Genomic DNA, 27519 nt, shown 5'->3' with positions numbered 1-27519 from the left:
TATTGAAAAACCTCTCACAGGAGCTTTAAAATGTATATCGCTATCACTGTTAGCGTGCATGTACCTTATTACTTAGTCATACAACAATACACCTACCAGGCATCTTTATTAACCCTCCTCTAAAAGTGAAAACCATTATCTTTCAACCCCCAACTCGTCTAACTTTTTCATCTTCGTTCTCGACAAGCAAACATTAGTGCTGCGCTCCTCCTCCCGGCTCTCACCGCTGACCTTGGATCAGTTTCCACGCCCCGCACTCCCCTTTTCACCCTCTCCACAGTTGCCAGCATAACCACGGAAACAGACCCCGGATCAGTATTCGTCGACAAAGCTGTAGCGTTTTAAACTCAGCCCCCTTTTCCCAAAACCAAGCCAACCTGTTGAGTGTCTCAGTGGAGAGGGCTGGGTGTTGGCGCACAGAGAGGAGAGAGAACGCGCTGCTTCCGAGTCACATATCCGCCTGCTTGTGAGATTTTCCCTGTTTTTCCTGCTGATTTAAACAACGTGTCGGAGGTAAGTGTTGAACAGGGGAATTGGCTCTCATGTCTCATAACATTGTTTTCTCTTGTTTTCTTGTTGTTGGAGGAAATTGTACAAAAAGTTAAAGTTTTCCGAACATGCCCGAAGCATCTTGATGTTGGGAAACTGAAGGAGGCTCTTGCTAATTCTAGGCTAATTACACAAACACACTTCCGCAACATTACGCACAGTTTTGTTTGCGACGGAAAACTGTTGATAAATCTCTGTTTCTCTACCAAACTTGGTATTCAGTAAAAGTTTTAAAGGGCCATTGAACTCGTTTTCTCACCGGGGAAGTTTGTCGGTTTTAAATATGCGGAAGAACAAAACTCCATATGTCACAATAAGCAAATAATGTCATCCGGCCGACATTTCTCCTGGATACCACCGGTGTCATGACAATGGAACAGCACGCGCCCACGGGCCAACGTGCGTAACGGCCTGGATAGTCTTCCTTCACGCGCCTTCAGCCAGTCGTTCATGACATCTTTTTTTTTTCTTCCAATTATACTCCAGGATGAAAATAACTCAAGTCCACTCTGAGAAAAAAGTGAAAATGTCTTTTTGTTTAGCTTTAGCCCCAGTTTGATCTCACTAAGTAACATACATATGTCTGTTTCTGTTAGTGTTAAGCCTGGGTCTCTTTCATAGCATTAAACAAATAGTATATTACTGTGGAGTGGTCATGTAGCCCAGGCTACTTAGCCCCAAGGGCCAAACTTACATATAAGCAATGTAAGATAATCTATTCCTCAGACACACAGCAGACTGTCAATGAAGGCCTACTGTTGTGGAATTTCCCAACATTTTCACACTCTTACATGCTTTATTGAACACACACTGAAAACGTGTGTGTGTGTGTGTGTGTGTGTGTGTGTGTGTGTGTGTGTGTGTGTGTGTGTGTGTGTGTGTGTGTGTGTGTGGAAAGGCCAGCTGATAAGAGCTGTGGTGATAACAGTTTGCTACCATGTGGCACAGGACAGATTGGGACAAGGACAGATACAGTAGACTTCAAATGTTGCTCTACACTATGGGCCTGTGAGGGACAAAGGCCTGCAACATATTGATTATTGTTGGAATTCTTCTCTTAGTAAACCGGGTTACTTACAGATGGTTGTCAATATATAGATTTCAAATCTGTTAAAACCTACAAATGATCAGGTGATCCCAGTAATCCCAGTAATTAGCTGAAATCTAAAACAATTTGGTGATACATATATACTAGTGGTAATCAATTTATCATCCAGCAATTCGTTTTGGAAGGAAGGGAAGTTGACAATTCACGCTGAGTACAGGGGGGCTTTATGGAGTTTGGAAAAATGCCCTGAGCAATCAGCTGATTTTTAACTGTTTGTACCAGCTGTTGTTTTTGTTTTATATTATCAGCGCATTCCTGTTAGCTATGTTACTGATACAGACTGTGTGTATCAGGCTTTACTCAATGATACACAGAGGGAGTTGTCATAACTCAACTCAACTCAACTTTGAGCAACAGCAATGGTAAAATTATAAAAGGCATGATTAAGAAAGAAATACTTAAAAAAGAAAATCAACACAGTAAAAATAATAAAATAAGTAAGAGTGGAAAGAAAAGTTAAAAATAAGGTAGAGTTAATGAGATCAGATGAACACAAAATAAATAAGAGGTAACTTAAGGCCAGAATGCACTGCAGTTGTAGAATATGTATTACTTTGAGCAGGAGTGTTGTAATGCCGATAGACGTGGCAAATCTGCAGCTGCTGTTTCTACTAAAGCAATGAGTAATTGTCCTTTAGTGAAAGTTACATTTTGAGACATTTGACATCATTAGCACCTTGGATCAAAACAGGAGAACCATAAATCATTGATTATATGAATAAAACCTTGCATGAACATTTTAGTTTGTCAGAATATTTATGCTAAAACAAATAGATTCTTTATCATGTACTGTTCATATCAAGTGGGTTGTTTTAAAAGATTTATCTTAGAGCCTTTAGTGCTCCAACACACCGTAAAAAGGCACTTTACGGTCTCTTTCCCCTACAGAAATAGAGGACAACATAAATACTATAAGTGCATAAAGTAATTAACTTTCAATTTAAAGCGTAGAAACATCCACAAAAAGGTTATTATACATCCATCTCATACCTGCCTAACTGTGCAATATCTGCTGTCTGTCACTTTGACACATGCAAACTCATCTTAATTCTCCTCATATGATCCCAGAGAGCAAAGTGAGGCAGACAGAGAGGAGAGAGGTTACAGGGTGACAGACACAGATAGAGGGCGACAGACCGAGAGACAGACAGGCAGAGTTGTCTTTCCTCTGCCAGGTGAAACAGACATACCTCACCATCCTCACCTCTCCTCACATGACCACAGTTCTTAAAAAAGAAAAAGAGGTAGAGAAAGAGAGAGAGGGAATCAGTTGAGAGAGACAGAGTGAGCACTCGTGTGAGGCACACTTTCTCCTCACCTTTCCAAACATCACTTTGGCTGCTCACAAACACAAATTTAGAAACCTCGACAAGAGGACATTGATTTTATAGCAGATGTGACTGTGACCTTCATGCATTCTCCATGAAACCACAAAGCTCAGCAGAGACACAGCTAGGGTTTTATATAACTCCGAATTTAGTCAGTCAGACTAGATTTGGCTATTTAACATGAAGATTTGACCAGAAGTTCCCTTTTTTAGGTCATTTCCTCACATATATTGACTGTATGGAAAAGAAACCCTTTTGGCATCTGCTGGTAGAGCTGTAGTTTTGATGTCCAGCCCCTTCTGCTCACCCAGAGACAAATGTAACTTTCCGTTAGACAAAGGTCCCTGGGGATGACTCAGTCTATAGCAGAGCAGCTTCTCCAGTCAGTTTGAAGACACCCATTGAAAAATAAATGACTACAGTGTTAATGTACATAATGTTTCCTCTACCTGAGAGGTAACTATAATGATGGAAACTTTTTGAGGAAAATGTATTCAGTGTTTATCTTGATTTCAGAGTTTGACACATGTCCAATCTGTTAACATGGAGGGTACAGGTTTAATGGCCAGTACTGCAGACAGTCAGTAGGGGGAGCTCTTATTATTTTGGCTTCATTTCAAGGGGGGTTGTCTCGCCACGTTGTCCATCTTTGATAAAGTCGAAACACCAGTTTTTCGCCATACTGCCTGATCAATCAATCAATCAATCAATCTTTATTTGTGTAGCGCCAAATCACAACAAACGTTATCTCAAGACTCTTTTACAAACAGGTCTAGACCAGACCACTCTATGTCAAATTATGAACAGAGACCCAACACCAAGACAGGATAAGACTCAGTCTGACCCCAACTTAATCCACCATTAGCATTGCACCTCACAGTATTTAGCTAGTTACAGCAGAGAGGACAAACTTCCTTTAACAGGCAGAAACCTCGAGCAGAACCAGACTCATGTTAGACAGACATCTGCCTCGACCGGGTTGGGTCTTGAAAGAGGGATAGAGGGGAATAAGAGAGAGAGGTGATTGTGGTGAGACGAGTAGTAGAAGCTGTTGCCGCTGGAGTCCAGCATGTCTGTATCAACTGGAGTCCAGAACGTCCGCCTGATGAATAATGATGAGAAGAAACAGTCAGCTCTGCTCTGGCAGACGGACAGTTACGTCACTGTTGGTTTTCCTTTTTTAACCCTTTATCTGCAACAAGTGTGCTGGTATCAATTCATGCATCTTTTTCATTGTCATTGGGTGATTTTTGCCCGGTGCATGTTAGTAAGAAATCTTTGATATACAGTTCATGGTAAGATCCAAAACTAGCTAGCTATTAGCTAGTTTATCAAAAGCCTAACAAAGCTACTGCTAGCAGCTGGCATCTTGAAATATTAGTTTCCCATTACAAGCAGCAGCCTATACAGCTGAAAATAAGAAAGGAGACGACCTGTGTGACATATTTTTTTTTATAGTAATACACAATATTAATTGTAAAATGCACATTTTTACAACAGAAATAATGGTGTTTAGAGCCTGGCACAGAAACCTGTTTTGGTCTGAATAGTTTTTCTATGTGTGTGTCTGACTTGACTGACAGGTGGGCCAATTGTAGGTGTTAGCCAAAAGGTTAAAGGCCTGCCTGAACTCTCCCTCTTTGCCTCTCGCTTGTTTAACTGAAAGTTAGGTTGAGTCAGGATTTCCAATTTGGAGACCCCATCGCTCAGCTTCCATACTGCCCCTCAGAAATAGAAGGGTGATGTCAATGAGGAGGCATCCATGTTTTTACAGTCCATGGTTATTACTAGTTTGAATTACTGGGTCTGCTTCTTTTAGAGAATGGTAATCAGAATGAGAAGCACTTTATTGATCCCCCAGTTAAAGTAAAGAAAGTGTTTTTGCCGCTTATACGACAAGAAAACCTGAGCACTGAAGAAATCCCAACCTTAAAAAACGCCCAGATTTGAAACATGTCAAATGTGAATTCTTTGCTCAGTGTTTTTACAGGTGTCAATCAATAGATCTGTTTGTTGTGAAGTTTATGAGACCTCTGCAAAGAGTTCAGCTTGTGAGTGATGAGCACTGAAGGGTGTAGAGACTCGGCATTCCACCTTTACAGCCCACCATGGTGTTGATCCTGCATTGTGCTGTGTGTGGTCACACAGCTGCTCAGGGTGATCTTCAATGCCTGTTGTCCTTTAAGGGGTTTTTAACAGAGCCGATCAATCTCAGTTCGTAAGGCTCAAATCTCTACAACACTTTAATACAAATGTTATAATAATCTCACAATTTTAACTTGTTGGAAGAATAATAGCTCATGAATGTTTATCCTAACAACTCCTCTTTAAAAGATCATTCATTTATGTACAGAAGGTGAAATGGATTATGGGAAATGTAGTCTTTCTTTAAATCCTGTGATGACGTCTGCAGGGTGAGGAGCACACAGTCTGTTGCTAGCTGCTCTCTGCTAGCCTTGTGGTTTCCATGTGTGACTCATGACTCTAGTATGCTCCACTCCCTCTTACCTTCTGTCTCTTTGTGTCCTTTCTCATTCCCTCTCTTTCCCAACCACACTCCCCCTCGTACTCCTGCCTCCTCCCCTCTCCAGTCCAGGCTAAAATCTTCTTTTCGTCCTTCTCCCCCTCTTGTAGTCATTCTTGTTTCTCAACTAGATTTCTTGTTTTTACTTCCCTTTTGTCCTATTTCTCTGTCCTTCTCTCCCTTTCTTAATCAGTGAACCGCCTCCACCAGTGTCTCTACTTGTCTATATCTATTGCTTGTTTTTCCTTGTACACATTATTGCTGTCAACATCTTTGTTGGATCTGTCTGCAGAATGCACAAAGAAAAAGACATTTACTTTTTAATATTAAAGACGCTTTCTGGGGTCATGTGATTCATTGCTCACGTGTCCCGTTAGAAATCATGTTCTGAAGACACAACGAGAAATTCCTCAGTGGATGAAGGAAAGAGAGGAACAAGCAGGACTCTGTCTGAGATCAAAGCAAATCATTCATCACAGAGTGAAACTCAGATTCAAAGTCTGTGTTTAGTGTGTTCAGTTTGGGACGCAGGAGGCTTTCCTGTGTGTGTGTGTGTGTGTGTGTGTGTGTGTGTGTGTGTGTGTGTGTGTGTGTGTGTGTGTGTGCGCGCGCAAGTGCGTGTGTCATAAAGGATGTGTTGCACATTGGAATCCAGTACAGCTAATTTTGGAATAAAAATGCCTCTGAGAATAGGCAGCTGTCTTTGTAGTGCATACAGGAACATACACATACATGCAAACACACACAAATACACACAGACACACTTACACACTAGTGTTGAGCATTCAAACTGGTGGGGCAAGTGTTGGAAAAATAGAAACAGGACCTCAGTTACACAGACATGCTGTGCACACTTTATCCCGTCACACAGTGATGTGAACGCCGAGAAAGAGGAAGCTCCTGTTCTTACGAAACAGACGATTGGTTTGTCAGACACGAGCAGCTAAAAAAGATTTTACCACGACGAAACAATCGGATCAAGTGTTCACATGGATATCAGCAACAATCACAATGAATGAGCCCTGACCGGTCTCTTCCTGTTGAGGCATTAACATGAAGCATTTTTATTCTAATCAGGCATGATTACTGGCGGTCTGTTAATGAAGCTATCTCTAACACACCTTATCCTGGTTTCTCATCCTTTTGCAAAAAAACACCATGGCTGAGATGTTTGGAAATGAAGACACAAATGCGACATGATCTTCAAACGATTGGATTCTGTCATGTTATTGGACAAAAGAATTTAAAAACCATGTTTCTCCTGTTCCATCGTACCTTCATACCCTTGATGAGATCAAAACAAGGCCAAATATAAAAAGAAGTAAGGCCCAAGAAACAACTGAGCATGGAAACACATTCTTCCTCTTTTGCCTTTCTTACTGCAGGACTTAAAAAGGACTCTTTCATTTTCATGAGCCATTTTTATATAAAATGCATCAATATCAGCGTTAAATCAACATCTTATTTTTGATACTCTAATAATAATCAGAGGCATCATTGATGCTTCATTGAGGGCACACTACAAATATTTAAAATTGATCTTAAGTAAGAGATAGTGAATCACTGACATATGTCTCAATAAAAGAATTACAACTCTTTTGTCAGCATGGTAATTTCTTGTGCTACACTACTGTTTAATAGTAGATGAGAAGAAGAGTGATGGTGCAGAGATGATGACGGTGAACGAGTGTGAGACGAGGCAGCGAGTCGAGCTCGGGGGAGTTTGGCAGGGCAGGGACAAGTTATTGAAAAAGACCTCACAAAAAGAAAGGAGACGGGTGAGGGAGCAAGGACGTGCAGAAGTGTATCAGAAAGGGGAAGTAGAGGAGGAGAAGTTTAAAGGGCCGGAGAGGTTTGAAGGACTTCAACAAAAGCAGAAGAGCAGTGTGAAAGTGTGGTGTCAGATAAACAGACAATTCTTAATGCTTTTTAAAAAGTGGAAAAAAGAAGGAGACAGAGGAAAGACTGAAAGAAGCAAAGGGTGTAGAGAGATATTAAGAGACAAAAACATAGGAAACTCTCCTAAAGACAGGAAGAAAAAGAGAAGCAGTGAGAGCTGAAAACAAAAAGCGAGGGATAGTCGGAGACAGGCGGAGGAGCGTGACAGAGCCAGAACAGAAAAGTCTTTATCCCAGGACCAGCCGGAGCTGGAGAAACAGCTCCGCAGGGAGTTTGTTCTCAGGGAATGATAGTTATTTTTCACAGGATATGAGTCCTCAGGAATGCTTCAGCTATATTTGTATTATACTTTATTTGGTATCAAACTTTGAGCTCTCACTCAGTGTTTTTCTGTCTTGTTTGTAGAAGTTATGTTTCGGGTTAACTCAAAGTAAACTAGATAGATCAACTGATTTGAGAAATGTTTGACATGTTCCTAATCTATTAAGTGTTGATGAGACTTTAAAGGAAAAATAACCCCACAAATGCTACTTCCTACTGCTGTCTCCACAAGTTCACAACTGGAAACATCAGAGGTTATGTCCACTCATCTGCTGTGTTTTAAGCAGCAATGCAGTTGCAACAGCATGGAAAACATTCCAAACTAAATCTTAAAACAAATCTTAATTTCAAGGTTTAACTGGTAGCTGCGCTTCCTCTTCTCTAAAACACATGAGAATGAAAATTACACCAAGTCACAACACTGAATAAAGAAGTTTCTTAATATAAATCTGCCTTTTCTGCCTTCAGGGGAGCTTTGAGGGCTTCCAGACATGCTTCTTTAGCTTAGCTTCATTTGTTGTAAAGTTCAGATCCTGATGTCAGATTTGATAAGTCCTTCATCCATTTGAGATGAATAAAACAAAGATGAGACTTGAACCACCAAGAAAGTAGAGACTTAAAGTCAATGCATGTTGTAAGCTCCAGGCTTTCACATACTGCCATTCCAAGGCTGGATTTTTATGACCCCGTTAAGCCCCGTCTGCAATGTTTAACGCACCAAGGTAGATCAAAGCCTGTGCCCCCCCTCCTCAGATGTAGTAACAGGCGGAGCAGGGGAAGATGATGTGTAATGGCAAACAGAACAGAGTTGTGTGTGAGTGCATTTCTGAGTGTATGTGAATCTCCCACTGTCCCTCTCGCCATAATGTGATGTTAAATCCCACACGGTGATATTGCAGGGTTCAGTGTGTAAGAGACTCATAATCCTCCACGTAAAACATGAACCACATGTAGGGTGCTATACCAGTTTGTGGTTCTGAATGAAAGGTACAAAGATCAAATAGTTGAATCTTTATGATCTGGATGAACTCAAGTTTTAAGTTGGGTACAGCCCCACTGGTTCTATCCTTAACAATGAGAGCGTTGTCCTGTTTTCTGTTCTTATATCTCAGTAAAGTGAAAGTTTGGGAAAGGTAGAATAAATAAGAGGGATGTTTCATACTGAATGTAGTGTTTTAGGAGCACATTGCTTTTTATATCATATTCATGATGCTTTACCAACCCTGCCTTTGTCCTCTTAGCTGGCCATAAACACAAAGATTTGAATACACACACCCCACTCCTGGCTCCACCTTATACTAACATTTGTCTTACAATATGATCTTCAAATAGGAAGAGGGAGGAGCCACCTCTTTACACTGCCCTGCTCTCTGTTCCCCTCCATGTCTTGTGTTTACTCCTCGATACTGTTACCACTCCTCTCTTCCTGCCTCCACTTATGGTCTCGTCCTCATATCTCCCTCTCTGTCCCCGTCCTTTTCTCTCTTGTGTCTGCCTTTGCCCCTCTCCTCTTCCTCATCTTCCTCCTCCCCTGAGGTAAACCTTCCTCTAGTGGTTGTTGGCCTGTTTCCCATCCTCTACATTCCCGCTGTCTCCCCCTGGGTTGCTGTGGAGAGGCACCAGGAGAGAGACACTCATCCTGCTCTTCTGTCTTTTTTTATTATCAAACTCTAAATACCAACGGCAGAGGAGGGAGACACATTGTTTTACGGACATCCTCTTAAACTGGGATCCCTTGACTCAAAGGTCACTGTTGAATGTGTGTCCTTATAGATACTGAGAAAACACTACTAACTGTATTACTGTAACATCCAAATATTAAATCTGTCAGTATGAAATCTTTCAAACTTCTCAGTCTGATCCTCAGGGCTTAAGTTGACCTGCGGTGTCTCTTTTCCACCAAACAAAAGGTTACATTCAGTCTTTCTCATCCTCAGCTTTGACCCTGCATTTTTAAAACTCAGATGCACTTGTTGGTAGTCTTTCATATGCATGTGTGCATTACTGCCCTTTGCATTTATTTTGTCTATATATATGGAAATGCCATTGGCTGGAGTTACTTTTTCTGTAACATTAGGCAGCACACAAAATAAATCCCTCAGTGTTCTCTTCATCTTCTCTCCTCAGCTCTTCGGATTTTGTGCTAGTTAGCTCTCTGTCTCGTGACAATGAAGCGCAGTGAAAAGGAGTGACTGAAGGCTAATGTTCATCAATGTAAAACCAGCTTTCAGAGTCAAGATTGTCAAGCTGACATTTGGTTATATTAGCTTTGGATTGACCAGAATAGTTGATTATTAATGCCTGACAAGATATACATATTGTTCTTGACTAACTTATTAGCACTGTGCCTCTTTGCAGGTATTACTGATCACTCATCACTGTATAAGCCAATGCTTTCTAGAGAAATGGAAAAAAGGTATATGCACTTACACAAATATATTTTGAGGTTGCACAGGTTAGATTTGGGGTGCATATGTAACTAAAATGGGTGTAATTTGGAGCTCTGTGTGTTGTCAGAAAGCAAAGCAAGAGCACTGAAGATCATTCTTTCTACAAGCAGCCTCAGCAGGAAGTCAGACAAGCACTATTTACTTTTCCCTAACTTGAAACGAGTGTTCACTCATTAAGATAAATCAAACCCACAGCTTCAAATGTATGTCATCAGAAGTGATGCACTTTTCATTTGTGCGGGTTATCACTCCTACATAACGATGTGCTTTAATCCCAGCCGTGCTCTGGTGTGTTTGCTCTTCACTATGGAGCGCTCAGAGTGGAAAAGAGCAGTAAGTGGAAAATCACTGCTGTCGTTACTTAAGGTGTGTCTCCTCCCAGTGCACATGTTACCTCTGCTGCTGCTGCTGCAGCTGATATTCAAAATGGCAGATAACAGCATGCTCACACAGCAACCGAGACTGTGTGTGGGATGTAATCAACAGCTGACAGGAAATGATGAAATGAGAGGGGGTAGTGTCTGTTTTGTCAAAAGGTCAGGCTTCCGACAAGAGCTTTGGGAGACTTTTTTAAACATTAGCAGGCATAAATTAAATATCTTTATGAACTGATGACATCTCAAAAAGCTAGCTGTTCACACACTAATGTGCACACAAAAGGAGAATAAAAAATCCCATTACTGACCGAAATAACTTTGAAACTGGGAGTGCTGTTCGATCTTATTCTCATAGATCGTAACTGCATTTTCATGCTGATGGAAAACTAATAGAAAGTACACTTACCAAATGCAAAAATGTTGTATTACTTGAGTTTAAACTCAGAAGCAGTGTGTAATGCCTGCCTTCTAGAGCTTCAGTCTCCTAGTGAGGCTCCATTAGAGCACTTTGCTCCCATCAACATCAGATCAGGTTTCTGAGTGTGAGGGCGACCACTTCGTGCCTGTCTAAATTTGATAGTATTTCTTTTTTATGTGCTTCTATAGGAACACAAGCATGCATGCGTCCATGTCCGTGTGTTTTCACTCTTTGGGTGCCCCTCAGAAAACACAGAAAGACTACATGTTGCATCAGTCCTCTGTTGACTCTGTTGGCTGGTCTGAGCCAGTTTTGCATGCAGTAATCAGCTTTCTAACATGCACACCACATTTTAGATTGGATTATTTTACCATTGGGGTTTGAGATAATGGTATTTACTGCATGTTAATACAACTAGAGCCTCAAATGGCCCATCAGAACATCAAAGTTTGCAGTTAATGTAATCAGCAGATATACAAGCACAAGCCAAAAATACAGACCCTGATCTGCACTGATACACATTTTAAAGTCATGTGTTAAATTTTTCCTTGGCTAACTGAGACTGTAAGGCTGCATACAGATGCTATTAGTATTTGTCTAACCAGTGTCTGTGTCATCCCCTCAGGACAAGAAGCATCAAGAGAGAAGATGGCAAAGATCTGTGCTGTGGTGTTGATGACACGTGAGTAACATTTCCTTTGAAGTCTTTTTATTAAATCACAGTTTCTCTAAAATTGAGAAATAATTATTTCATCAGATTTATATAATTAAATATGATTAGATCCGCTTGAAGAGCTGTCTGCCGAGCTGTTCTGAGACACTTGGTAACCTGTCGGGATATTTAAGAGAATGATGGAAGAGATAAGTCTGAGGAGAGAGGAGACTTTCAGTGTTTTTATACATGTTGGAATATAACTAAGCTCACTTTGCTAAACAGCAAAGATGACAGAACCTTTAGAGAGAAACTGTATGTTATGATCAGAGCTATATGTGTTGTTAGTCTATATTAACACAAAACACCTGAAGGCACCATAAGCTGATATTGAATTTATTTAAGAGGTGTTTTAAAATTAATTATCCATTTGGAAAAGCACAAAATCAAAAAATAGCTGCTCAAAAGTGCTCAAAACGGATGCAAGGGAAACACCTATCTATCTATCTATCTATCTATCTATCTATCTGTCTGTCTGTCTGTCTGTCTGTCTGTCTGTCTGTCTGTCTGTCTGTCTGTCTGTCTGTCTGTCTGTCTGTCTGTCTGTCTGTCTATCTATCTATCTATCTATCTATCTACCTATCTAATCTGTCTCTGGACTCTTGCAGTTGTGTCCCTGGTGTTTGCAGAAGAACAGACCCGTGAGTACAATGTGACTTTTTTTTCTTTATCAGAAAACTAAGATCAGTGAACATTGATGTTGAATGTATTTGTGTGTGAAAATGATTAGACGTGAGCACTAATAAGATGAAGCATCATGTTACCCTCTAAGTTCAAATGTATTGATCTGATGGTCAGGTGCGTCAATCATTAGTCACAATCAAATTGGGTCATTGTGAGTTGTCATCTCACTTTGTACTGTTGACTTTACTTTGTTACTATTTAATACGTGGATGTTTCTGTTTCCTCATTTATCTGACGCTGTCAACCTACCAAACTGACCCTCTTTTCGTTTCTGTGTCTGCAGCCGAGGACGACCCATTTTCCTTCGGTAAATCATTGTTTCACTCTTATTATCATCATTTATATTTATGCTATTGGAACTTGAAAGATGCTGTTCAAGTCTAACATTTTTCAGACTTACTGTCTGTCCCTGGTTTGATGTGTTTTGATGTCAATCCTTTTCTATCAACTCTGTTTTTACCTTTTATTCATTTTAAATGTCATCCACCCCTCTGTCCTCCTTCCTGCAGACTACCACAGACTGCGTGTTGGGGGCTTGATTTTGGCTGCAGTCCTCTGTCTCATTGGCATCACCATCCTCTTCAGTAAGATTCCACTTGAACTCACATCCTATCCACACATACATGGACACTCTCATACAACACTCACATACACATACACATGCACATACACATGGATGCTACAAAGAAAGAAAGTCACTGTGTCTTTGTCTCCTTTCAGGCGGCCACTGCAGGTGCAAATTTAACCAGGATAAGAGGTGATATGTCACTCAGTCAAACATGAAAAACATTTGTGTGTTTGGAGTGGAAACTCCAGACATTTAGTATTATATTGTAGAAACAGTTCATGTCATCATGTGCTAAATTCCTAGGATCATAAAGTTTTCATAAACCTTAGAGGTCTTCTGCCTTTCCCCTTAAGTAATCTCTTTCTTATTTCTCTTTGCAGGAGGGCACCAGGCGCTGCTCAGCAGATGCTCTCTGACCAAGGTAATGTTTGTTCACTTACTGTCCTTAAGCCCTTACAATGCCCCTCTACCTGTGACAGCCATGCCTGGAGGCAATCTGTTGTCAGTGTGTCCATCATCCTGTCCTGCTCTTGAGAATGGAATTAAACAAGACTCCCTGAATCAAGAACATGTGCCGTAACACTGTGCATGAGCTTGTGTGCTGCAACATACACAGCTTCTTTCCCTCTGAAATACTCAGGATTTCGTCACCCAGTTGATGCCCGCCAAGGTCTAAAGTTATATTTACTCTGTCCATCTGTTTCACTGTAAACAGCCTCACACTCAAACACACAGACAGATACTGACGCAGTATGGAAGGATCTCATAGTGCTGGACCTTGCTGTTCAACAGGTGGTGGGATTCTGGGTGTCTAACAGAGAAAGGGGGAGGTGTATGAGCTGTGTGTGTTTTATGTAGTGGTGCATTCATAACGGGTCTCTAAACACAATTTTGATGTATATTTTCTGTAATAAATTCGCTTTTTCATGCTCATTTTTTAGCCTCTAGAGATGCTGATAAATGCAGAAGCTACTGAAAATACCAATGCTGCCAAGAATCTTAATTTATAACAGCTTTAATAGAGATGAAACATAAAACTCACAAACAGACAAGCATCCCTTACGGAAAAACACTGTGTGTGTGTGTGTGTGTGTGTGTGTGTGTGTGTGTGTGTGTGTGTGTGTGTGTGTGTGTGTGTGTGTGTGTGTGTGTGTGTGTGTGTGTGTGTGTGTGTGTGTAATTGTGCTCATGTAGGTGGAAATAGCCTGTGAGTGCAGTATGTCCCTAAAGGGCACTGCTGAGCTGCTTTTGTTCTACTAAAACACACACACACACACACACACACACACACACACACACACACACACACACACACACACAACGTGCGCACATTCTCTTTCAGAGGTGGTGCATTTATTCTCCATATTAAGACAATCAAGCAATGAATGAAGGTTCTCACATTCAAGTGAATAATTACTGTTATTCTAAATTCTATCCACATTTCTATTATAAGTCAAGAGAGTTTGTTTCCTACAGCTGATAATAAAGTATGAGAAAACATGTCAGGTTTTTTTCTCTATAAAAGAAAAATATATTTTTATAATGAAAAGTTTAAACAGAGTTATTTGCAAAAAAAGAAATAATGGCAATTAAAGGAATGATGAAAAGTCCTCTAACCTTTTGGTCATGATCATGCTTCATACATTATAAAATATAAATATATATATAAAGCTCTAAAAGATAATTAAACTAGATTTTTGATGACATTATTTATTGTATGACTCATCCATTTACTGAGGTTTTCGAGAATAAATCATTAACAACTTGAAATAATGACTTCTTAGTTTGTATAATCTAGTGCAGGGGTTCCCAAAGTGTGGGTCAGGACCCCCTTGAGGGTCGCGAGACACAAATGGGGGGATATGAAATGTCTTCCAGAATTTTTTTTTTTTTTTTAAGAGTTATATAATAATAGTACATTTCACCCACTATAGTAAAAATATCGACAAAAATAGTAGCTAAACTTGAAATAAAACCTTGAAATAGAAAATGTAATGAGTTTTCTGCCTTTCTTTGTTGCCAGATGACTCCTAAGTTTAGGGTTAGTAAAAAGTGAATTATCCAAAGCATCAGTAGTGCAGGTTAATTCATAACAGCACAGGAAACACAGACACATGCTCATAGGGACAGTGGGGGTCATGAGTCTTTGACACCTATATTTTGGGGGTTACGGGCTGAAAAGTTTGGGAACCCCTGATCTAGTGTGTCACATTACTGGTCAGATTCTGTAGCAGAAAATTAACAAAATGTTACATATTTAAATGGAACTCACCCTCTTTTCTCTCTGTGTATCTGCAGGTCGTTCCTGTGACTGCTAGATGTAGATCAGGTCACACACTGACTCCCCGAACCTGCAACCATCAGAAAACCCGGAGCAGCAGCAGCAGCAGGGCCTGAAACATCCAGCGAGAGGCTTTGATTTACTGTTAGAGAAGCAGAAAGTAGTCAGTGTGTTCCTGCTGTGAGGAGTCATGCTTTCTGCCTAATAACTGAGCTACTGATCTGAAGCCTGCACACAAACATACTCCTGTACACACAACTTTTTGTTACTCTCATTTCAATCCATTGAACATTTTTGGTATTTAGAAATAGTAAATCTTTGACATAAAGAACATATCCAATGTTTTAAGGAGTTCCTTCTGTAATGGAGCTAAAAGCTTCGTAGCCCATTGGTTATCATTGTGCCTGATTGAACTGAGAGTGACTCCAGTCAAAGGTAACACAAATCTTTTACCAAAAACGCCCTCCACTGTCCACATGCTGTAGGTTTTATCAATGTGTCACATTACTTCTGTTGTCTATGCCCTCTGTACTTAATGTGTCACATTACTTCTGTTGTCTATGCCCTCTGTACTTCGGCTGTAAACATTGATGTAGATATTAGTCGCTAACTGTGACCAACCTAACCCGCTGTTCACGCTTTCATGTTGTAAAAAAATCCACATGGTCATTAAGTGTTTGGAGTGCTGTTGGTAATAAATCGTGATAATCTGTTAACCATCATGTTTAGCTTTTTGGAGAAAAGTAGTGGATTGCACTGTTCAGAGATACAGAGAGCCCCTGTCACGTTTCTATAAAAGAGTTGTTGAAACAAAAACTTGAGCAGTGAGTTTGTTTTAGTGTGTGTGAGAGTGTGTTTCTCAGTGGTCTCATACCTGAAGTTTGGATAACTTAATACATTTAAGCACACACTCAGAAGTATGCCACCTCTGCAGTGTATTGCACACCAACATGAGTCTGAAAATGTTAAATGTACTAGTTTGAGTGCCATGTATTATTAGTGTAGTAGCAGCTTGTGCATTTCTTATATTTTTACATATTTTTTACTGTTCCAGAAGAGGACATAACTTTGGACGATGATATAACATGGAGTTACATTCACTTTTTGCAATTGATAATTTAATGGCAAGTACACCAAGAAATAGGGACAACACAAAAAGAAAATGTACAGTACTACCTGACACTCAGTGTGACGTAAAGATAAACACACATTTTAAAGAAATTAGAAACATTTTGAATATTGTATTAATGGATTGGTAAGGACTTAATAAAATGCTACATAGCCTAGTTGAAAGCACAACCAGAACAGCCTCCAAACCGCAGGAGGAACAAGACATGTGAGGGCAAAAGGTGTCAAGTTAAACTTCCTTTTACAACACGTCATACTATCACCTTAGACATCTGCAGCTGTGAGAAAAATAAGAGCATGGAGCAGAAGTTTTTGTCTGTTACTCTTACCCAAGGATAGTTGTTCATATTCTGATTACAGTTTAGATTGGGTGTACATGTCTGTGAACACTTCTTTTAAAGATAGCGTGAACAGGCAGGTGTTCACTGTCCCCTTTCTAACTCAAAACCTTCTTCAACATTCTGTCAATTCTCCATATTTGACGGCGTCATCACTTGGCTACATGCTCCAGTGATCTTTGTTTGCATCAATACAGATGTTTAAACTTCTGGGCTTCAGTCATTGTTGTCAGACAGGCATAAGATCAGATTCTAGCTGTTCAGGCCTCTGCTCTCGTGGCAATACACCTGGTGTTGAAGATAAACCCAGAGCAGGTAGTGAAGATGCTTGAGCTGTGGTTGTCAAAGATGAGTTTGCAGTCACTGAACTTAAGGGGGATAATAACATTGAACCTTAATGGAGTCTTACACTTTTATCCTTGACTGCCATCAAGTGGCAGCGAGAGACAGCCTATTGAGAGAGTCCAATCAGCATGAGACGTGGAAACACCTGTGAGAAAATGCTCAATCATTCTGTGTAAAGTTCATGTTTTGGTCTCTCACTAATATAATTAAGTTTTTTTTTTTTTTTTCCCAAGATCTTTTTATTTAGATTTTGACACATTACAAAAAAAAAGATCAGTGCAAACAATTCAAGAAAGTGACGTTTTTGTACAAGAAACATATTAAGTAAATGAATAAAATTTTTAAAAAAAAGCCAATATGTGATAGTAACTTAAAATAAAAGATTGACAAGTACTCAAACAGGAAAATAAAGAATAGTGAAATTACAATACGATGAGTAGGTGAATATCAAAAAATAATAATAGTTAAAAAAGATAAAAGAGCAATAAGTATAGAAAAAAAAACAAAAAAACAAATGTACATCCATATATATCCAGATACACCCATATACATACATACATACATACATACATACATACATACATACATACATACATACATACATACATACATACATACATACATACATGTACACACACACATGGAAATAAAAATATAATCGTACAAGAAAAAACCCCGGATAAATTAATAAATAAACAAACAAAAAATAATAATAATAATAATAAAAGGAATGAAAGTACCAAAAACAAGTTAAGAAGTAGAATATACAAAACAAACAAAAACAAACAAACACACAAGCAAACAAACACACAAGCAAACAAACACAAAAAAAACACCACATATGGCAATGTCAAATAGGAACAACTGAACATGTTCTTCATTGAAAATAGTTGTTGTGCTCTCGAAGGGACTCAAGGCCTCAAAGTATCAAGTAAAAAAGTTTAAAGTTTAAAATATATTCTGATATTTAGCTAAAGACTCCAAAGAAGGTCCAAACACCCTGTAGTCGTTTCACTCTGTGAAATTCAAAAGAAAACAAGTAGTTTCAACAGATGAATATATAAATGTACTGTAGGTAGGTCACAGATGGGTTATAATGTCAGGAAAAACAAAAGTGGATTAAAAACCTTTCAAGGTAGTTACTGGCTGCTGCCGTTTTCTATACTACGGGGGTCTTGTTGCCTTTGGCTCTGGCTCCATCTAGTGGACACTATCATGAGCTTCTTGTTTTCTTATCACATACCGCATATTCATCAACCCATATAATAAGCCCCCCAACTATTCTCTGTGTTGAACAACGATTTAAAGAATCAGAGACCAAAGAAATGACCTGCTCCTGCATTATGGAAAGGAGCATGACTTTTAAATCAAACAGCGTTTCTAAAATGATCCGAGCAGTATGAACAGAGCAGGCTGTAAACCAGACTAAGATTACCAGTGATTACCGGCAGGGAGAGGATTTCCTGTAAACAAAAAACCAAACCCTACATGGTGTAAAGGGCCCCACCCAATGGCCCCACCGCGCCTCCATTTGCCCCTCCCTCGTCGTTTATTGGCTGACTGTAATGAAGGGACAGCAGCATGAAGCCAGACTTTACTGGACGAAATTAGACCGGAAATCAGATAGAATACCATTCAAAATAAAAGCCTAAGATTTTCGTAGTTTGGATTGTGTTCGAAAGAGTTGAAGCTACTTTGATTTTCAAAGTATTTATTTTAAGGTTTCCTTCTATAGCTAAGGATGGAGAAAAGCTTTTCATTATGTTTCAGTAAATCTTCATGATGTTGGTCTGGCGTATTATTATAGGCTGTTTACAGTAGTATCAAATCTGTAGACAGTATATTTTTTGCATGACAACATGTACAGTACACAGCATGTTAAGGGGATATTGCAACCCTGCTTATGGCATTTCAAAGGGAGTTTTAATATTAAGAGATCAGCTAAATTACATATGAAAGCCCTAAGGGGACATTTCTAAACTATTCTGCACTCCTGTACATAATTTATTATTTTTATTTACATATTATTTCATTACTTGTATTTAATTAATATTATTTGATTATTTGATATTCCTACGTTTTGTATAGGAGCAACTGCAAAGACTGACCCCCCATTTCAGTGAATAATGTAACACAATTGAAGCTTCAATACCGCATGCACTGGAGTATCTTTGAATGGGCCAATTTGAAAACCCATGATCTATTGTGCTTTTACTTTAAGAGGGAGCACCGGAACTCCGCTGTTCCTTACATTCCACTTGATATTGATGAAAGCGTTCCCTCAAACGCCCGCAGTTGAAGAAAAGTCATTCCAAATACAACACCTTCAGTGCATTTCAGAGAAGTCAGCAGTGACAATCTTAAGGAGATAGAATCGGTCGCGGTTAAAGTTTTTTTTTTTTTTTTCTGAAAGAGAGCTTTCCAGGACCTAATGAACCCCAACAATCCAGCGAGCGCCCCTCCTGCGGACTGGAATGGAGAGAAGTCCTCCATGGGCCAGGCTGCCCCGCCGCCCTACCAGGACAACACCTCATCCTGGAACCCACAGGCGGGATACCCACCACATCCGCAGGTACCAAGCCAAGCACCTCGGCCCTCACAGTTATAACAAAGAAATTCATCAGCCATCCCTGAGTGGCATGCTGTTTATTACTTTCAATTAATATTACACTGTAACTATGGTAACAAATATTTAAGTGTGCATTTTAGTGCTTACCTCTTTGAAACATTTTGATTCCAGACAAAATCATTTTAGAATAAAGAAAACTTTTTACAAATGTATTCAAGCAACAATTACCGGGCATAGTTTCAGGGACTTTGCAGAACTCTATGTTCCTATTTATCCTGTTGGTATTTAAATTTAAAAGAAACTAAGGAGACATGTTCTCGGACAAGTCTCAGAGCTTTTATGAAGTAGGCCTTTTTGATTTGAGCATAAAAAGATACTTCAGGATAATACTACGTTGTTACATTATATTTGTGATGACAATTCATAGACATTTAGGCATATAACATTTATGAAGTTACATTTAATATATGGATGTACATTTTGAGTATTCATTTTGGTCAAATTAAATTTCATTCTCATTTTAAATAAATCAACATTACTTCATTGTTTTGTTTTGGCACATTATTTCTTCAATTCTACATAGCTTTATTTCTTAAACACTCACACACAGCTTTTTGTTTGACTGGTAATTGTTTTATTATGTTTCTCATTTGATTTATTTTTCTATTCACATCCTGATATTCTTTCTGCTGTATTGTATATAAGTGTAACACAGCTATGATCACTTAAAGCAGAAAGACTCATCTCCTAAAACTTGATGCCTTTGAGTTAAAAGTCTACCTGGTGTTTTCAATTACTGTTAACCCCTCCTTCTTTTTAGTTCAGTTTCGTTTCTTCTGTAGTGTTGAGCCCAAATTACATACACAGACTGTTGAGCCTGAGGTGACATTGTACCATTGTTTCATGCAAAGCCACCCATTGTGAAATACTTTACAACCTTTCCAAACCTTTATCATCAAGTGTCTTCAAGTTCCATACCCTCAGTTAAGTTTGGTTTTTTGTATCTTGTGTGGATTGTATCTCGTGTGTGACCTCCAGGGTTATGGAGCCCCGCCCTACCAGTACCAAGGTCCAGGATATGGACCACAGCCGTACCCCTCAGGTCAGCAGTATCCAGGCCAGACTGTCATTGTCCAACCCCAACATTATGTGATCCCAACCCCACTGGAACACCCGGTCAACGACTACCTAGCCTACTCCATCTTCACCTTACTCTGCTGCTGTCTGCCACTGGGAATTGCTGCCCTCATCTACTCCATCTCAGTAAGTTTGATTAAAAACAGAGCTTCTCACAACTCTCCTGAACCAGATCCAATCATTTAGTTTATTATACTGCAGATATTTTCAATGAAGTCATTAAATTGGACAACCAGTATTAGAGTGTTAGTGTTGACATAGATGCGGGGGCGGATCCAGATTATTTTAAGGTGGGGGGCACAGGGGGGTACAACAGTTAAATCAGGGGGGCCATCTAAAAACAACAGAAATGAAGGCAACATTTTCGACCATTAAGCACTTACACTCAGTTGTCATAGATAGTACAGAAGACAGTGTTTACATGTCTTCATCTTTCTTTAATTACACAAATGAATGAAAGGTAGACTTTTTCTCTGCTTTATGCACACTGGAAGTAAATCCAGTTTTGCCAGACAGCCATACCACAAACTTCTATACCAAACATTAGTGGTCACAAAATAATCAGAACATATTACATTCTCACAGAGAGAGCAATAATATTTATTATGACTGCTGAGTAAAAAGTAATGATAAACAACTTACAGCTGTAGTTCCACAGCTGATTCTGCTGTATGATCACCTGTTTGACATTTTGTGCAGCAGAAATTAAAAGTATTGGTTTGTTCACGCTCTTTTATTTTTGTGATGAAGAGGAAGTGAGTGTAATTATAAGGACTTTTTGAAAATAAGATATATCAGACAGAATTATTTTCAAAGCATAAGTATCTTATGTAGATTACAAAGCATTTCTTGAACAGATCTCTAAGTAATGTAAATGATGTAACAACATCCTGAGGTGGCCAAGCCTGATCCTTTATCACAAAAACTGAACTGATATAAAACTACATTCTATCAGGGGAGAAATACAAAGGACAGATAACATATTGCTACATGGTGGGTTAATAATCAATAGTCTGCATTTGGGACCTTTAGGTGCAGCACATGGCTGACTGGGTGCAGGTGTTTCTGCTGATGCTGTCTTCTGAATCCGTATCAGAGTCAGTGGTCTCTTACCTGGCTGCATCTTTGACACAAAATTAAATTGCATCATCAAAACTTTGTTAAAGGTATTTCTAAATTAAACTTCTATCATACTTTTTTACAGCAAAGTATAAAGAGCAGATGTATAACATTTTCTCCACATCACCTGGAGGTCTGTGTCTTCTGCTCTGCATGTCAAAGTTAAACAAGCAGCTCACTGTTTCTAAAGCGAACTTACAGAAATCAACAATAAAAGTAGTAAGCTGAACGTTGTAGTGATTGAAACATGCAATAGTTCTCATAAACCCAGGGAATAAAGGTTTATGGATCTAGTGATCTCACCTGGAACAGACTGAACTCTGCGACCGTAGTCCGCGAGTGTGCCGGTGTTATAAAGTTAGCATTGGTCTGCTGCTGCTATTTCCTGTTTGAATTTCAAATTAAGAGCCCCTTAATGGAACGAAAATGGTACAATCAGATATAGGGTTATGTTTCGTTTTTTAACTTGATCACAGAACGGCAGGTAGCAACATTGATTGACAGCATGAAGGCCCAATGAAATTTTGGGGGGCAATCAGATCGCAGGGGGGGCGGGTGCCCCCCTGTGCCCCCACGGAAGATCCGCCACTGCATAGACGACAACAGTACTAGCACATTCTGGATATTGACAAGTAAGGCTGAAGCAGGAGAGTTTTGTCATTGATGATGAAGCTTGTACCTCAGAATCACACAGGTTACCAAAGCATGGTTGCATAAATAAAACAAAGATGCTGCTTTTCTGAGACTGTACACAAACACAGAGTAGCACGAGTGCAGGAAGAAGTTGCAGAGTTAGTTGTATAGGAGGAGCCAAAAGATTGAGTAATCAAGCAAAGAATATGATTGTTATCTGTTGTTATTAATCACTGTTTACACAACAGTTTGAAAGAATCGATGTAAAGCCTATATCACACTTGTGGTTATACTGTTGTAGTCAATATCAGCACGTCGGTGATCATCTAGAAACAAAGCCATTTGACATGACGTGTAATCAGGTTGACTCTGGTGTTGCTCATGTTAGTGGAAGTTAATAACTGCTGTCAAGGGGTTGTCAAGACCCCTCTGCTTCGCGTAGGGGTCTCGTCTCACCCTGTTGGGATTCTTTTTCCCATAACAACCTGCTAACAATACATTATCCCTTACTCATTGTACACATCATAACAGAATTTAAATGCCAGCCAGTGACTGATTGAAATTTGATATGCGGTCATTTAGGATGGAAAACATGTTTTCACCGAGGAGCACGTTAATATTACTCCACAGCGGTCACACTGACGAGGCTGCCTGCAGTCTTATTTCAAAATGCCATTAATCGGCCCAACAGGCTATTTAGAGAACAGCATACTCCACACACTTTGGTATTGTTTTGGGTTCTTTTTCAACAGAATCACATAACTTCGATTTTAAACAAGTGCTCTCTGTTTGTACTGAGAAAGAGACAAAGAAGCAAAGTCACATGACAACTTTGGCCTCTGATTTGAGCTCTTCCATCCTGACACTGTTGTTCAGTTCAATTTCCAGCACATGTAAATAAATAATGTAGGCAACAAGACCACACAATTGTGAGTGCATGTTTTTGTGTGTGGGTGTGTGGGTGGTTGAATGAGTGTGTGTGCCAAGTCGATTGTGGAAGGGGCGAGGAACAGGCAGGGTGGTGCCAACAGAATAATGGGGAAGTGGCCTCTTGGTCTTGAATGGTGCTCTGTCCTGGTTCAGCTATGTTGTCATAGTTTGTCTGTTCTTCCCTGAATCCGGTTTCTTCTTCTGCTCGTCATTTGTTTGTATCGTGTTGATCAGCCATTTTGGAGAGTAGTCTTCCATTCTGTTGTTTTAGTTCAATGGTCTAATTTGATTTTGATTAACATCACAGTCTTAAGTTTTTTTATGTTGGGTAAAGAAATAGTGTGCAAAATATAACCCACCAGAAACTGTCACAATAATTGTGTTAAGATTTATTTTTTCAGGCAGTGTTTGAAAAAATTCGACATTTAAAGTTAAGAGAAGAGAAGGTTGTTGACTAAATGACATTTTAGTGTCATTACCTAAAAGCGTACAACAATGTTGATGAGTCATCCTGCACTACTTTTGAGTCCGTTGGACAATTTCTTGAAATTGTTTGTCTCTTGAAGGACCTGTGAGTGAGCTTCAAGTTGTGTGTGTTTGTGTTGGAATGTCAGCAAATTCAGCTCTGTTGGTTTCATCCAAGATAAATCCCCTCCTAGTTTCCTGTTTTTCTAAAAAATCCAGTATCTCTGAAGAATCAAGACGGCGCTCTGCCGGCTGCTTCATGGGAACTTTAACGACTTGTCATTTAAGTTTGTGTTGGACTTTGTGTGGAAAACTGTTTACATGTGGTTGTTGTTTAATCCTAAGAGTGTGGAAAATAACACTTGTGCTACATCCCATACATTTGATGAATTTCATAGCCCAGTCTAAAATGTACTTTCCCAAAAACCTCTCCAGATTTGAAAAACATCCCACATTTCATCCTGTTTCCCTTTAACAGTCAAACCCTGCACTCACCATGAATGTAAACAAAGCTGTTTAGCAGCAGGCTGTAACTCACCTCATCTGGCACCAACATTAGTGAAGAGTGGTTACAGGCATTAAAAACAACTTCAAAGAAATGATCAGTCCTGTAGTTGAGGTCTTGTTGTTTTAGTATGATTTCCTTAGCTGAAAACTCCTCCCAGGGTCTTTACATAGATGGTGTCTCTTAACATACACATTCCTTGACCTCTGAAAAGCACTACCCCCGAGACAGGGCCTTTTCAAGGGGTAGATCAATTACCCCGGAACTAAAGTTAGACCCTGGTTCCTGCGGTTGAAAAGCACCTTTACTTGCACATTAAGCTGTGGCCATTATTGAAGCATTACATTTTCTTCATCAGTCTTTGGTGAGGTCAACTCACCGTGAAGTTTGATCTGTCTGAAAAATAAAATATGGGATGATTTTTTAATGTTATTGACCATTTGAAAGTTTGTGTGAAAATATACTGTTTGCTAAAACAAACAGACATCTCTCTGATATTCTGATATTTGCATTAAAACCCTCAAAAGGCGCCAACAACACAGAGAGAACAAGAGCTTAACACAAGAGCCTGAAATAGCTGACATAACACTGAGCAGACAGCATCTTGAAGTCACAGCCTTACAGAGCAGAACATTTCAGACTGCTGTTTGAACCAGGCTGTAATTATGTTTGATTGGACGTCTTGTTATGGGGCCTAATGTAAAGGTTTTGACCAAGCAGTGTAACGTTAGTTGTAGTAGGTGGAGAGAGCTAGCCGCTCCGGATAGCCACTTAGCTCAGAGATTCAACAGATAAGAATGGAGGTTCCCCACGTTTTCTTTATTTGCTCTTTTAAAACATCGACCATATAATGCCAGATCTCAACGGCGCTATGTTGCTCAATCCTACAGGATAATACGAACAATAGCATAACCTACACCAACTCGTTACAGGAGGGAGCAGACAGGGAGCGCGTCTCTGTCTGACTCTCATTCAAAAACTCTGCATGCTCAGGGGGAGCAACTTCTCTGTAATTAATAGACTGACACAGAAAGGTGGCGCCACCTTGTGGCGCTACCAGGTATAACAACAATTATATTCTGACTGTTACAGCAGCAACCTCCGGTCTCAAAATATGAAGCCCATGTGGAAGTGTTACAAACTGCAGTTCAATGAGTATCCGCTTGAGGCTGGCTGCAGAAACACCGGAAACCACACACACACCCATCAAAGAGACGATCTTTACCACAGAAATAAACATGTTTACAGCCTGGTTCAAAAAACGGCTTGGTTCTACATCGCTCATTTCTCTACGGCACACACTGTACAGGGTGAATTTTTTTCTAACGCCACGGTTCAGAAGTTATTAAGATTAAGAGTTTTTGCCCAAATAAGGACATGACTGACTTGACTGACAGGTGGGAACACATAGCTGTTGGCTAGGAGGCTCAAACTCCGCCTCTTTACGTCACAATATGACTGGTAGAGTTCCGCATTTCCAATATGTCTGCCGCCGCCGATTGGCTTCAAAACAGCGCTCTGGAACAGATCGGTGACGTCACGGATACTACGTCCATTATTTATACAGTCTATGGTTTTGACTCATTTTTGAGACAGCCTCAAGTGGCCACTCAAGGAACTGCAGTTTTTGGCACTTAAAAGTTGGCTTAACTTTTCAGCCCCACATGTTGCTCTTTGGACATAACTTCTGCACCAGCAGTTTTAAACGATTCATTCAGACTTTTTCACGTTCAGCATCTGTTAAATACCTTTATCAGAGAATAAGCCAACAGTCTTTAAAAATCAGACATGGCTGTGTATTGGCCTAAATGAAGTTAGGCCATATGTGATTTGTTTCAAGATACAGGGGTTGACATGAATATACGGTAAGATATAGTATCGAGAGACTTTAAGTAAGGCAATCTTTGCATACTGTAATACTGCAGTGTGTTCATAATCTCTTCCCCCTTGCTTTAGACTTCTGCTCACATGGCTGTTGTTTCCATATGTTTGTCCTCAGTTCAGTAACAACATAGCATCTGTTCTTCTGATATCAAAGTAAAGGTAACATCCATAAAAGGCTCTGGTTTACAAACGGAGGAAAGTCCACTAAAGAAGCCGTCTATTTTAATATGGTGACAGGGAGTCATTTGAGTAATGTCTGTCTCTGTATATAGACAAGTGCTGTGACAGTAACTTGGAACCATCGCTTGGACAGTAACCTAATTTGCCCTCTGTTACTGTAGCATGAATAAAAAGATGCTGTGTGGCATCAGACGATCACTGCTGATCTAAGATGCACTGTGAAGTTAACCAAAATGTTTGTTGTTTTTCCACGATTAATCTTTTAGTTGTTAATATCACTTGCTGTGTCCATAATCCAAAGTTTATGAAATGTATAAAAGTAAAAAAAACACACAAAAAGCTTTAGAGGCTATAATTTAGAGGCTAAATTGTCTGTAGACAGTTTCTGAGTTGACTAATGCAGCTCTATTCTGCGTCAATATTCCTGTCTTAGTTTGAGTTCACCTGCTCATCCACTGTAGAACACTAGATATGAATAACACACCCACATAAAAACAGGTTGGCTCAATTTCAGGAAGCGAAAGTGAAACCTAACAGGGTGATGCAGGACCTGTTCTAACTGAGCTGTTTTCTTCTTCTGTTTTTTTCTTTTTTCAGTGTTTTCTTTATGCCCTCAGTAACTGTAACTGAGTATTCATCAAAGCAGTGTCACTAATATGTTCACTAAGCAGGCCTTAGCTTTGGTTTTGGCACTTGTGCACAATAATTACATGGATGTAAATGATGTATAATGAAGCTCTTTCATAAGAGTTTGAGACAGCTCTGTAGGTCTGCAGTGATCAGTGAGTGACTTCATCTGGAGACTTCAGTATGCATAGTTATGAAAGATCATACAAACAAACTCCCCTCAGTGTTTTGATGTAGGCCAGCTGGAGAGTTATTACTTTCAAACTGTGAGAGTTCTTGTTGACACAAAAAGAAATCACCCCTCTTTTATTCTCCTTTGGCAGAGGCTGATAAATAGATACATTTTCACAAAACCTGCAGGTATAACCTGATACTGTCTCCATGAGCAGACTCAACAGGAGGCAGGGAAGGGTGTTTCTGCTTCTGACTGAGATGTGCCC

The 27519-nt window shown here is 39.6% G+C and overlaps 2 protein-coding genes and 1 long non-coding RNA gene across 3 annotated transcripts in view; 2 read left to right on the top strand and 1 right to left on the bottom strand.

Annotated features, from left to right (window-relative positions):
- Positions 1-312: 312 nt before the first annotated feature.
- Positions 313-16035, top strand: LOC117823245 (FXYD domain-containing ion transport regulator 3-like). The gene is made up of 8 exons (XM_034698363.1): positions 313-513; positions 11600-11656; positions 12295-12327; positions 12654-12677; positions 12880-12954; positions 13091-13127; positions 13319-13359; positions 15237-16035. The coding sequence occupies exons 2-8, from the start codon at positions 11623-11625 to the stop codon at positions 15254-15256; spliced, it is 264 nt and encodes an 87-aa protein (XP_034554254.1). The 5' UTR covers positions 313-513; positions 11600-11622; the 3' UTR covers positions 15257-16035.
- On the bottom strand, positions 11686-16084 carry LOC117823246. The gene is made up of 3 exons (XR_004633349.1): positions 15211-16084; positions 12831-12979; positions 11686-11803 (listed from the first exon to the last, which is right to left on the bottom strand). It is a non-coding gene; the product is annotated as an uncharacterized LOC117823246 (long non-coding RNA).
- Positions 16085-19285: 3201 nt separating this feature from the next.
- LOC117823210 (proline-rich transmembrane protein 1-like) overlaps positions 19286-27519 on the top strand; it is a 31088-nt gene continuing 22854 nt past the window's right edge. The window contains exons 1-2 of the mRNA XM_034698309.1: positions 19286-19602; positions 20638-20862. Coding sequence (XP_034554200.1) covers positions 19462-19602; positions 20638-20862 — 366 coding nt within the window. The 5' untranslated portion in view covers positions 19286-19461. The remainder of the gene's footprint in view (positions 19603-20637; positions 20863-27519) is intronic.

Source organism: Notolabrus celidotus, chromosome 12 (assembly GCF_009762535.1).
Source record: "Notolabrus celidotus isolate fNotCel1 chromosome 12, fNotCel1.pri, whole genome shotgun sequence".
Classification (NCBI taxonomy): Eukaryota; Metazoa; Chordata; class Actinopteri; order Labriformes; family Labridae; genus Notolabrus; species Notolabrus celidotus.
This window is presented reverse-complemented; position numbering and strand designations above follow the sequence as displayed.